This window comes from Callithrix jacchus, chromosome 4 (genome assembly GCF_049354715.1).
Source record: "Callithrix jacchus isolate 240 chromosome 4, calJac240_pri, whole genome shotgun sequence".
Classification (NCBI taxonomy): Eukaryota; Metazoa; Chordata; class Mammalia; order Primates; family Cebidae; genus Callithrix; species Callithrix jacchus.
Window position 1 is genome coordinate 89,769,234 of NC_133505.1, and position 12,374 is coordinate 89,781,607.

General features: G+C 35.1%; 1 protein-coding gene across 15 annotated transcripts in view; it reads right to left on the reverse strand.

The window, feature by feature from the left end:
• CEP162 (centrosomal protein 162) overlaps nucleotides 1-12,374 on the reverse strand; it is a 116,883-nt gene that overhangs the window by 63,051 nt on the left and 41,458 nt on the right. For all 15 annotated transcript variants that reach the window (XR_004741909.3, XM_078369707.1, XM_035296242.3 and 12 more), the window contains 5 exons: nucleotides 7,603-7,736; nucleotides 7,117-7,344; nucleotides 6,431-6,571; nucleotides 4,031-4,143; nucleotides 1,543-1,648 (listed from right to left, as the gene is read on the reverse strand). Coding sequence is in view for 14 of the 15 variants with exons in the window: in XM_078369707.1 (XP_078225833.1) it covers nucleotides 1,543-1,648; nucleotides 4,031-4,143; nucleotides 6,431-6,571; nucleotides 7,117-7,344; nucleotides 7,603-7,736 (722 nt within the window). In the remaining variant the exon portion in view is untranslated. The remainder of the gene's footprint in view (nucleotides 1-1,542; nucleotides 1,649-4,030; nucleotides 4,144-6,430; nucleotides 6,572-7,116; nucleotides 7,345-7,602; nucleotides 7,737-12,374) is intronic.

Genomic DNA, 12,374 nt, shown 5'->3' on the forward strand with positions numbered 1-12,374 from the left:
CTGTAATCCCAGCTACTCAGAAGGCTGAGGCAGGAGAATCTCTTCAACCCGGGAGGCAGAGGATGTGGTAGGCAGATATCACACCACTGCACTACAGCCTGGGCAACAAAAGTGAAACTCCATCACAAAACAAAACAAAAACGAATACAAAACAAAAACTAACAAGCAAAATAGTTCAGGCCTCTTGGTTATTAAACTCATGGCTGTTTTTTTATCCCTCCTTTCTTTTGGCTCCTAAAAATTTCCCTTACTTTCTTGAGAACATGGTTATCCACTTACAAGGTATTTAATATTTTTTTCCAGTATCTTTTGGTGTTGTTAGTGGTAGTTTTCAATTTTTCTGTCATTAAAATATGTTCAAAACAGAACTTTTAAAAGGTAAAAACAACAGCCTTTGAAACTAATGCTAACGCTGTGCTTGAAACCTTACTTTGTTCCCCCAAGCCTTCATAAAATATGGTAATATTAATTTGTTTTAGCTTGCTAATTTTTGAGGTCCACTGATGGCGGGGGTGGAAAGGGTGTCATCCAATCATTCATTCACCTTTCTACCTATCTTCCTAGCTATACATATGCATCCAAAGGAAATTCCCTATAATGGATTCATATGTAAAGCTGCATTTTATATACTACAAAACCCTATTAAACGTTTATTAACGTTTAATATCTATTTCTATGTAACCTAACTTTGTGTGGTAAATTTCTTATTAAAAAGTAACTGAAATTTTTCTAATTTACATAATCATTGAAATATATTGATATATTGGGAGGGCTTTTTAGTTTAGTGCTATGATTCTCAAAGGGTGGGGTGGGAAGAAGTAACTGTCATCTACAGGCCATGTTTGGAAATGTGGCAGAGTGGTTTTAACTTTTACAATGACTGTTGGGTATTATGAACACGTAGTTCCTGGGACAGTAAAAAGCATGCAGTGTATGAATTACTACTGCTTAAAATAGAACTATCCTGCCCTAAATTCCCAGACTCCTCTTATTGATAAATACTGTGTTAGAAAACTCTAGGCCATATTCTTTATAATACGATTTAATAAACATAAAAAAGATGAAGCAGCACTGCATTTCAACTTTATGTTAAATATGTGGGATATAAATACTTGTAAGATCCAGTCTCTGCTCTCCAGAAGGGCACAGTCTACTTCAGAAGACAGGTAGAAAGCTACTAACTTTTAAAAGTAAACAATTATCTCCAAATTACACTATTTAGGCTGCATGCTTTTGAATAAGGAATTTGTTTGAAATAAGTTATACATGTGCTAAATAAAATCATGCCTCTGATATGGCTCCATGATAAATAAGCCTGATTAAATGTGATAAACGCCTGATGAGGCTGAATCATAAAGACAATGACATCTAAAACCAGTATTGTATCGTTTCCTCTATACTACATGTGTACACTACATGCTAATCTATTTCTCCCTAATTTTTAAATAGCATGAAACTTACAGTTTTTGTAAATTAACATGGGGATTTTTATTTAAAAAAAACCTTTATTATCCCTAATATTAAAATCCTTATGCAACTTACCTGTGCCATCCGTAGTTCTGCTAACAGATCTGTAAAATTCTGGTTTCTGGTGGGCTCTGAATCTTCAACTACTTGAGACAGAAAACGACTTTTGTGCATCTGTTCTCTGATTTATTTTGAAAATAAAAAGTTGTTTTTCTTTCTTACCAGGTGTTACTTTCAGTAGAAAATATTTAATTCTTAAAAATTAAAAACTAACATACATTGAAACTATATGCAAAAATGAAGGTAAAATTTTTATTTAATCTAAAGATTAACATACTAGTATACTAAAAGAGAAATACACTTTAAGGGAAATGCTTATTCTAAAAGAACTGAAACTTAAGATTATTGGTTTATTTATAATATACAAATATTTCTTCCCAATTCTCAAAGAAAAAAAATTTATGGCCCACAAAGATGTGCTGGATTTTTCCTGTGGGGTTGTTAACATACTCCTTATCATATTGTTTTAGAATCTTCTCTGAGAGCTGCCAGTCTCATACATGGAAACAAACAAAACCAAACACAGCCTAATATTTGGACCTTAGATTCAATTTTCCTGTTATTCCAGAGATAATATACATGGAGTTTCAGATTCCATAGAAGATTATCTAACCCTAATATATTAAAGAAACCATTTATTTCATTCTGAAAGCTAACTTAGAGCTTCAGTTTTGGATCCTGGGATAGATCTTCTTTTAGAAGCCAAGTAATGTAAGATATTTTAAAATAACTTTACTGAAGCTTCTGGGAAAACAAAGCAGAAGTAAATGTATTCATGCATTACAACCGTGCAGATTATCACACGTGGCCTGGGGCTACATTTACCAACCTACCAGAAGAAAGAGGAGATACATATATGTACATATTGCTTCTCTCTGTACACTACACACACACACACACACACACACACATACACCATACACAGGTGTGTGTGTGTATATATGGTGTGTATATATACACTATACATATATAGTGTATATCTATAGAGAGGCAATATGTACATATATGTTGCCTCTCACAATTGTCTGTGTGTGTGTGTATATATATATATGTAAATATACACATACAATGGTGCTCTCTGTTTGGTAACCTGTGAAGCTGCTGGCTTTGTCTGCTACCAAGTGTGCCTTTTTCTATTTTGCATGAAAGATCAGTATGAGATATTTTTAGCAGCCTTGCCTCTCAGGCCCCTAGGTTATATAACCAAAAAAAGGGGGAGAAGTGGCCGGGTATGGTGCCTCTTTGGGAGGCCGAGGCAGGCAGATCACTTGAAGTCAGGAGTTTAAGACCAGCCTGGCCAACATGGTGAAACCCCGTCTCTACTAAAAATATAAAAATTAGCCGGGTGTGGTGACATGCATCTGTAGTCCCAGCTACTAGGGAAGCTGAGCAGGAGAATCACTTGAACCAGAAAGGCGGAGGTTGCAATGACCTGAGATCCCGCCACTGCACTCCATCCTGGGCAACAGAGTAGACTCTGTCTCAAAAAAGAAAAGGGGAGAAGTATATAAATAAATTTGGTTAACATTCATGATATTCATGGGTCAAAGAAATTTCTGGTAACAGTCCTTTGTGAGCAATAAGGTGTTTATATAAAAGGATATACAAATAGTGGTCATTTTCTAAAAGAAGACAATATCCCAGCTTGTCCATGTTCATGGGCTTGGCCTTTTCACTTAATATGTTAAAGTTGGAAGCAGTAACATCCGAAACACCTTATAGTTTGAAATATGATTCCTAAGTAGGTGCTGGTGCTCCATTATCCTGCTGTGATGAGTGCTGGCTAAGAAGAACTCACAAGTGCTCCTTTAAACAGCAGTCCCTGTACCCTGGCATAAAGGGCAGCCCCCACACCCTTCCATGGTATACTCCAGCCAGTGACGGAGGCTGCCTCCATGCCTCAAGCAGGAACCAACTCTGGTACAATCTATTCTCCAGAGCTTCTTGGTGGGAGGAGAATGAGGCCAGTCTCCAGCTGAGATCATTACCTGCCCTCCCTGTACCTCCCCTACCCTGCTTCCCCTGCTCCCTTCTCTTGAGTGTTAGCCTTCAGCGTATCATCTCTACAAGGACCTACACTATCTCAAGCTCTGCTTCTACGGAACCTGACCTAAGATCCTAAGTGATACTGTATGACCTTTCTATTTTAGGATTATAAATCACGTGGTTCCTTGGGAAATGGTAAATTATCTCATTCTTAATGAATAATGAAGAGGAATACTGTATATTCAATTGTTTGAAACTGATATTTAAATCACTTATGAACATAAATTCATATAAATTCAAATATGAATATGCTGAAAATAGTATAAAGTATGTGCTAGCCATCTAACACCAAAAGAAAAATCCACTGAATATTAAATATATAAACTGGAAATGAGTGTACAAATAAAAATAAAGTTTTACTATGTCTAAGTAAAAACAAATATATTATTAACATAGTAAGAACATGCTTAGACACAGTCTAAGTATATTTGGTTTTAAGAACTTCAAAAGGACTTACTTTAAGGAAGCTACCTCGCTGAATAAACTCTGATTTTCCTTAAACATTCGCTCCTCATTTTTCTTGTTTTGTTCTTGGAGATCTTTTACTTGATTATATAATCGTTCATTTTCCTTTTTAAAAACAGAGAATTGCATTTTAGTTAAAAGTCATCAGTACTTACACATTATATGTGCTCATAATACAGTAATCCTTTAAATGGCCTTTTAAGTTTCTTTAATTTTTGAGTATGTAAATCTTTCTTAAACTTTTTATATTGTCTCAGAAGAAAACTTGGTGTCTAAAAACAGTTCTTTCCAGAATGTTTAAAATGCCTACTTGAAAAATTAATTTGCAAAAATTCCCAAAGCCAAAGGGCCTAAGGTCAATTTAATGCACTGCATTTTGTAAGTGTTAAGTGGGAGAGTGGCTGAAGAAATCACTACATCCTGACTGTGTGGACACTGGTGGAAAGGCCCAGTGAAACCCTTTACATTCTTTTCTGTTTCTGGTCTGAGAGAGGGGAAAAAAAAAATCACTCCTGGAGAAGATTCTGCAGGTCTGGCTTCTAGTGATGAGACAATCAGATGTACTTAGGGGTGTTCATGCTTTTATCTGATACTGACCTTAACCAGGGCGTTAAAGACTGGTGTTTCTGAAAGTTGTCAGGACAAGGCAGAACAGAGGACAGATCCAGTACATCACAGGCTTGAGCTAAAGAGTGACTCAACTAGTTGAGACCAGAGGGAGAAAAGAAGGTGCCAATCTGCACTTAGATGCCCTCCCTGGCTTATTAACCTCTTTAAAATTAAAAATCAGATCAAGGACTTTTGAGGATCTCATGCAAATGATAGACTGTTTCACCATGTCTGGAATTGTGCCTGATAGACAGCCTGTGCTTAAATACCTGCAGAATTAGTGAACATCCTCTACTATTTAGACGTATAAATTTTGTGTTGTCTTTGTTGGAGGGGTTGGTTGGCACACTTATGGGTCTGTTAAATTTTATTTAAAACCACTGTATTTTAATGGCAAGATCAAACTGGCAGAAGAGTTTGAATGGTTCCCAGTAACTGAGGGCAGTGGGTCCTGCAAAATCATTCCAATTCAGTTACAACAAACATTGTAATCGCTGATGTGGCAATAGTTTTGCTGATGTCCCTGGGTGATAATGCCTGTTACTAAGGCTCAAGGTTCAAGTTTTAGTTGTCAAAAGAGAAGAATATAATGAAAGACAAGAAGGGAGAGAAATAAGAAAAAATGGGTGTGGGAGGCACACAACAAAGATAAAGTTTTATGATGAAGATAGCTACACCTGTCCTGGCTGTCAGGCTAGCAACACCAAGATGCCATCACACATTGCAAACATCTGCCTCTGTAGGACGCACAGATCTTCTTGCATTAAATTCAAAATTTTTTCACCCTCAGGGCGTTAGCAATTAATTTCAGATCATATTTCTGAATATAGTAACAAAATCCATCAATATTATCTACTGAAGAGCATTATAGAAAACTAAGATAGGACAAATTTCTAAGAAATTGACTATTAAAAATAACAACAGGTAACACTCATTGACTGATTGCTGTGTGCCGCACTAAGAGTGTACAGATGCTCCTCAACTTGCTTGCCCCTCAAACGGCTATATTCCATTAAGCCCAAAGTAAGTAAAAAATATTCTAAGTTGAAAATGCACTTAATACCCTGATGAACCCACTGTAAAGTTGAAAAATAGTAAGTAAAACTTATGATGAGGTTACATCCTGATAAGCCCATCATAAAAGTTAAAACTTTGTTAGGTTAAACCACTGGAAGTTGGGGATCCTCTATATTAACCCCACTTCACAGATGAAGAAACTGGATTAGAAAGGTTAAGTGATACCCAAGGCACACAGCAAGTGGTAGAGCTAATACTCAAAACCAGATTTTTCCAATCCAGTACCCATACTCTTAATGTTTAATTCTGCTCATAAGCAATATATAGATTAGTCAAATTATTACTCCCTAGTATTCGCCAGATTTCTCATTATCTGTTAAATAAGCACAGAAATATTTTAATATGCTTTATTTTTTTTGAGATGGAGTCTCACGATGTCACCCAGGCTGGAGTGCTGTGATGTGAACTCGGCTTACTGCAACCACTGCCTTCTAGGTTCAAGTGATTCTCCTGCCTCAGCCTCCTGAGTAGCTGGGATGACAGGTGTGCTCCACCATGCCCAGTTAATTTTTTTATTTTTATTTTTAGTAGAGATAGGATTTCACCATGTTGGCCAGGCTGGTGAACTCCTGACCTTGGGTGATCCGCCTGCCTCATCCTCCCAAAGTGCTGGGATTACAAGCATGAGCTACCACACCCAGCCTGGCTTATTTTTATAAATAAAAGATCAAGAGTAAATTTGCCATGTGCTTAAGAATTGCCATACCTGTTGATATCCTTGAAGAAGTGTCTCCTGTTCTTGTATTTCTTTTTGGATTTGCTTCAATTTTTCTCCAGTGACAGGATCAGCTGCTTCTCCGAAATGTAACCACCTTTGTTTTTTGTTTGTTTCTTCAAAGCTGCTTAACTTTGATAAAATGCAAAACTTGTTTTATTTGAGGAAGGAAATAACATGAGAAGTGAAAAAGAATAAGAGAAAACTCCTATTGGATCCAAAGCTGTATTATAATACTGAACACGTTGGAATGTGACATAACTACATTTAAATCTGCAAATTGCTGTTTTGTGCTGATGGTTTTGGGTGAGTAAAGTAACTCACAAATGCTATACAGTGTCATTCTCTGGGTCTATACCTTCTATAGCAGTTCTTATTCAAACTTTGATTTCTTTGAAGGTCAGAATGAACTAACTGATTTTTTTAAAAAAAGGACTGCTAATAGAAGAAAAGCATCAAAATGAGCCAATTTAAACTTAATTTTCTCCCCAAGGTTCAAAATTTAGGCTCTCATGTAAGGAATCACTCTTGGAACCCTGTCTATATTTTTATACAGCAAATATATTAGGTCAAACACCTCTAGTAACCAAGGATGACAGTGTATTTAGCAGGTAGTACAAGTTTGTTTGTTTTTTTTTAAATAAATATAAAGAAAAACAGAACAATGTGGCTAGTACCTTGGCTTGAAGAATATAATTATCTTGATTCAATTTGAAGAGTTCTTTTTCCTGTTGTTTCTTTAATTCTTCTAACTTATTTTCTAGTTCTTTCTCTTTTTCTGAGAATGTGACTTTAATTTGCTCAATTAGGGCTTGTGCACCCCTCCATTTTTCCTCTGCTTCATGTACTCTTTTAAACATAAGTAATTCCTTCTCCTTGTTCTCACCACAGTAACCTAAGAAATCCTTTCAAGAAGAAGTATTACTTCATTATAGTAGACTTATGTGTAAGATTTGAACACAGGTGGTTAAAAAAAAGAAATGAAAAGGACATAGTTAATAATGTTCGGTTATATAAGAAAATCAATAACTGTTCAGTAAGAGTGATTACAGTATCACTTGAAGAAAAAGACATTTCAAATGCTTATATTATTTATAATTTAGTTTTAATATAATTTTGAACATAAAAACATTATGATTATTAACTTTGAATTTAATACTTACCGTATGAAGTTGAATACAGAAATCAGTTTCTGTGGGATCTTCAAACTTCTGAGGAGTAGCCAGGCAACTTTCAGTTTTGAGAGCTGGTTTATCCAAAGCTGCAGGCTTGATGAGTTTTGTTCCAGATAAGATTTCTAAATGGTACAAACAATTATAAATGCACCACAAATGTAAAGTTAAATGTTTACTCATCAATTGTGTCGAATAACTACAAATACAGTGGAAACAAAAAATGAGGATCTCAAAATAGGCTGATGGACTACACTATAATACAGCTGTTTCACTGTTTCACTATGATACCTGATGGCATTCAGAACTATTGCCACCCCATAATCAACATTCTCCTAAATTTAACACAGATGGCTAATTAACCCAAGAATCATGTCAAATGACAAATGGAGCTAAATAAATGTGAGAATGTAAATAGGGATAACTTTCAGAGTTTATTACTTTTAAACAAATTCTTCTGTTAAATGCTCATAGCAATAGTCAATCAAAATTTCTAAATGACAAATCAAGGAGCAGCTGATAACTTTATGAAACATTTTGATGCAGATTAAGTGTGCTTTCAGAGCACATTTTTAATAAACAATGTATATCACGATATAGTATCAATGGAATAACAGAAATTTCATAGAGGATTTTATAACTGTTAATCTAAATCTGATTTTAAGATTAATAAAAACCTGGCAATATATATTAAATTAGAAAAAACTGTGATTAATACATATTCTGTTCCAACTGTCAGCTTTTAGGGTAACCTGTGATTTCTCAAATAAATAATCCTATATATTATTCAGTTAATAATAAACAATGTTTAAGAAGAATATCTAGAAGGAATCCTAAGCTCCATATTCAAATACTACAGGCCCTGAGTTGAAAGTTCAATAAACATTATCTGATTGCTTTAGAGATAACTTAAGAACTTCAAAATTTACATATTTAAAATATTTTATTCAAGATGCTAACATTTTAAATGTAGAGTTTATTTTTTAATTACAAATGTTATACATGATTATTAAAGATTTGGAAAATATAGAATAGTCAAAAGAAAAAACAGATTACCAACAATCCCTCATCAAAAGATTTCATTTCAATTATTTTTCCAGGTTATGTGAAGGTTTTTCTTATAGAGTTATAATCATATTTAATTAGACGGATGTAAGTTTTCTGGAAAAATTTCTAACAGTATTCATGAAGACTGTTTTCAGTCATTGTAAGAACAGGCTTTTAAACCTTCCAAATCATTGGAGTTAAATGAATGGGGTGTGATCTGCTAGCACATGATTCTCCTAAGGATGAGGCAGCTAGTACAGGTGGAACATCCCAGATCAGAAACTCCAAAATCTGAACTCCTCTAAAATCTGAAATTTTTTGAGTGTTGACAGGATGCTCATAGAAAAATGCTTATAGGAACGTTTAAGATTTTGAATTTTTGGATTGGAGATGCTTAACTGGTAAATATAATGCAAATATTCCAAAATCCAAGGAAATCTGAAATTTGAAACACTTCGGGTCCCAGGCATTTTGGATACGTAATACTCAACCTATCACATGTTCTTATTCATAGTTGTAGTCTGCCTGTCCTTTTATACCAGAATTCTTCCTTCTTGAATTTTTAATATTGAATTCTCTCTCAAATGATTAAAGTATCAAGTAATTACTTGATACACAAACAGGATTTTCTTTTACACACGAAAGAACATTTGCTTCACTATGAAATTTTAACACGAGGACACTGCAGAATTTGAAACCCATGAAACTTTCTTGAAAAAGCAATGCATTAAGAAAAGTCAGTCAAAACAGAAACCAATCAAAATAATTCCAGAATGGAGAAACTATGTCCAAGAGACAGGTGAAAGGCATTCAGTCTCTTTAATAATGAGAACCAAGAACTAAATCTAAAAGCTGAGGGATATTAAGGTTGTAGGAGAGAATATACTAAATATATCTTAAGGGCTAGGGGAGGAATTGCAGGGGGTGGGGGGATTGGGGAGGGATAGCATTAGGAGAAATACCTAACATAGATGATGGGGTGATGGATGCAGCAAACCACTACCATGGCACATGTATACTATGTAACAAACCTGCATGATCTGCACATGTACCCCAGAACTTAAAGTGTAAAAATAAAATAAAAATGAATAGGAGGCACATAAGTAGTGGATATAATATACTTTATATTCCACAGAAGGGAAGGAATAGATTGCTAATGACTAAAATTGAAAAATGCGGTAAAGAAAACAACACTACAGTTATGGCGACCTTTGAGTGTTTTTCATAATTTCTTTTCTTAAAGGGATCTTTTCATATATACCACTTCTTAGGATGAAATTTCTTTTTCTTCTTACGGATATAAGTAAACCTAGATCTAATACTCTATTTTAAAAGAACCTGTAAAGTGTGATCTCATTCTTACAAAATATTTTGTCCATTTATACATGTCCGCTTCTCTCCTTCCATCGATTCATTTGCATTTCCATTATATAAATATATACATAGCGAGATCTATGGAATCTGCTCACTAGTGTAACACCAGTTGTTTCTGGCTAAATTATTGCTTTCTTCTTTTACTTTTCTGTGTTTTTGAATTTTAAATAATAAGCAAGTGTTCCTTTCACACACACAAAAATATTTAGTCTAAAAATAAAAACAGAAGTTAGAGCCAAAGAAAATTAATCAAAACTAAAAAGGAAAACCACCACATGGCTGGTACTGCTAATTGCCAACCTTCTCTTCCTTACTATTAACAAAGATCTAATTCTGTCCTGAGCAGCAAGGTACATAGTTAAACATACTCGACCCCCTGAACTACATGCAACTGATGGCTACAAGATCAAAGGTCATTAAGATGGATGCAAAAACTTTCCCGATTACGAAGTTCATGATTTGACAGGCATCTATCTTTTACCTTTCACCGTACCTCATGCACAGGGTCTGGAGGTGGAGTAGCCATTGTGACAATGAAGACAGAAGTCACATACTAAGGATTTTGCATCAGGAAAGAAAAAGGAATCTGGTTCTTTGCATGAGCTTTCCAGCCATGAACTGCCTATCTCTAGACTCTGATACATAAAAGAAAAGATGCCTTATATTGGGTTAAGTTTCAGTAGCTGGGCTTTTCTTCATCCTAAGCAATGTTGATTTTAATTTTAACTGCATGCTGTATACTTTCTAGCACTAATCTCATCTCAAACTCTGCTTCCTGGAGAACTCAATCTTTGACAAGTAACAACTATCCCAAAGGAATTACAGTTCTTCTGAATAAAACTAAAACTGCTCTGGGCAATTCTTCAATAAAAAAACAGATGAAAAGCATCATACTTAGTAGACAGTCTAATGAGAAAAAGTAGTTCAATATAAAAACATTTATGATCCATCATTATACTGCACTATAAATTTTAGTAATGTGTTTTATTGGATGTTAAAAATGCTATATAAAAATGCTGTACAATTTTAAAATATGAAAAATGAGTTTAAGAATATTATTTCATTTTACTCATAAAAATGTTACTTTCTTCATCTAGCAACCTCCTCATGATTCCTCTCATTTCTTTTTCACTCACTGTGACATTACCACTGTTTTCATTCTTGGTAATTTCAATATACTCATAGGTAATTCTTTCAACTCCCTGGCTTTTGGTTCCTTTCTTTCCATTTCAGTTACTCATTCCCATCCACACACTCCAGGTGTTTCCTAGACTATTGTCAGTAATGTAAACACCCCCCCAGTCTCATCCCCTAATGTAATCACTTCCTCTGATTATCATCTCTATCTCCCCCCCTCACATCCTCTGGTACCCAGATTTCAACAATCCTTTGACGCTGTTAGGACTCACAGTCGATGGATCGTACCTGTTGCACCTTGTATCACTCTCCCCTGATGCCCTTTCTTCCTTCATTGCTCAACTTGAATTCCATGGTCAACCATATTAATCACTTACACACATGATCAGCTTCACTTGGTGAAAAACATATTTCTTGGTAAACCCAACTGTTTTACCAAGTACAGTTGCTTAAACAAGTTGGTTATTTAACTTGTTAAATAACTTGTTATTTAAATTTAAATTCATGATCACTAACTTTTAATTAGAGTCTCTTGGTTCCTGACAGTCTAATTCTCTTAGATGGCTACTTTCAATCTTCTCTTTTACCTTGTAAGCTCTAAAATACCTCTGCTTAATCCTCACTCCCATCTAATGAATGATACTGCTTTCCATTTCTCAGATAAAACTGAAGCTATCACAAAAAGCATCCACATTCTCTCCTTAGCACATCTATCCACCTGCCATCATACACTCTCCCTTCCTATCTGCCTCCACAGTTCCTAGAATGCAGGAAGTAGCCATGTTCCTGTCTAATGTCAACCCTTCTTCTTCCACTGTGCACCAGATCCCATTACAGTTTCTCTACTCAAAACATTGCTCCAGAAATTCTTCCCTCACTCTCATACATTGTCAGTTATTTTTCGATCAAATCTGTCTTAATATCATACAAACAAAACGATCATTTATTTCATAAAACAAAGCAAAGCAAAAATGCTTTTTGTCTCACCTCCCTTGTCAGCTACTGGTCTATTATTTTGCTGCCTTTTACAACAGCTTTCTGCGGCATGGTCTATAACTTGAAGCAGCATTCCACTCCTTCTATTCCCACTTACTCCCATTTAATTTGCCTTTTACAGTCACTTCTCCATGGAAACTACTTGTCCATTTTACTGATCACTTCGTTCTTGCTAAACCCAAAGGGCAGTTCTCAGTCCTAACAATCTT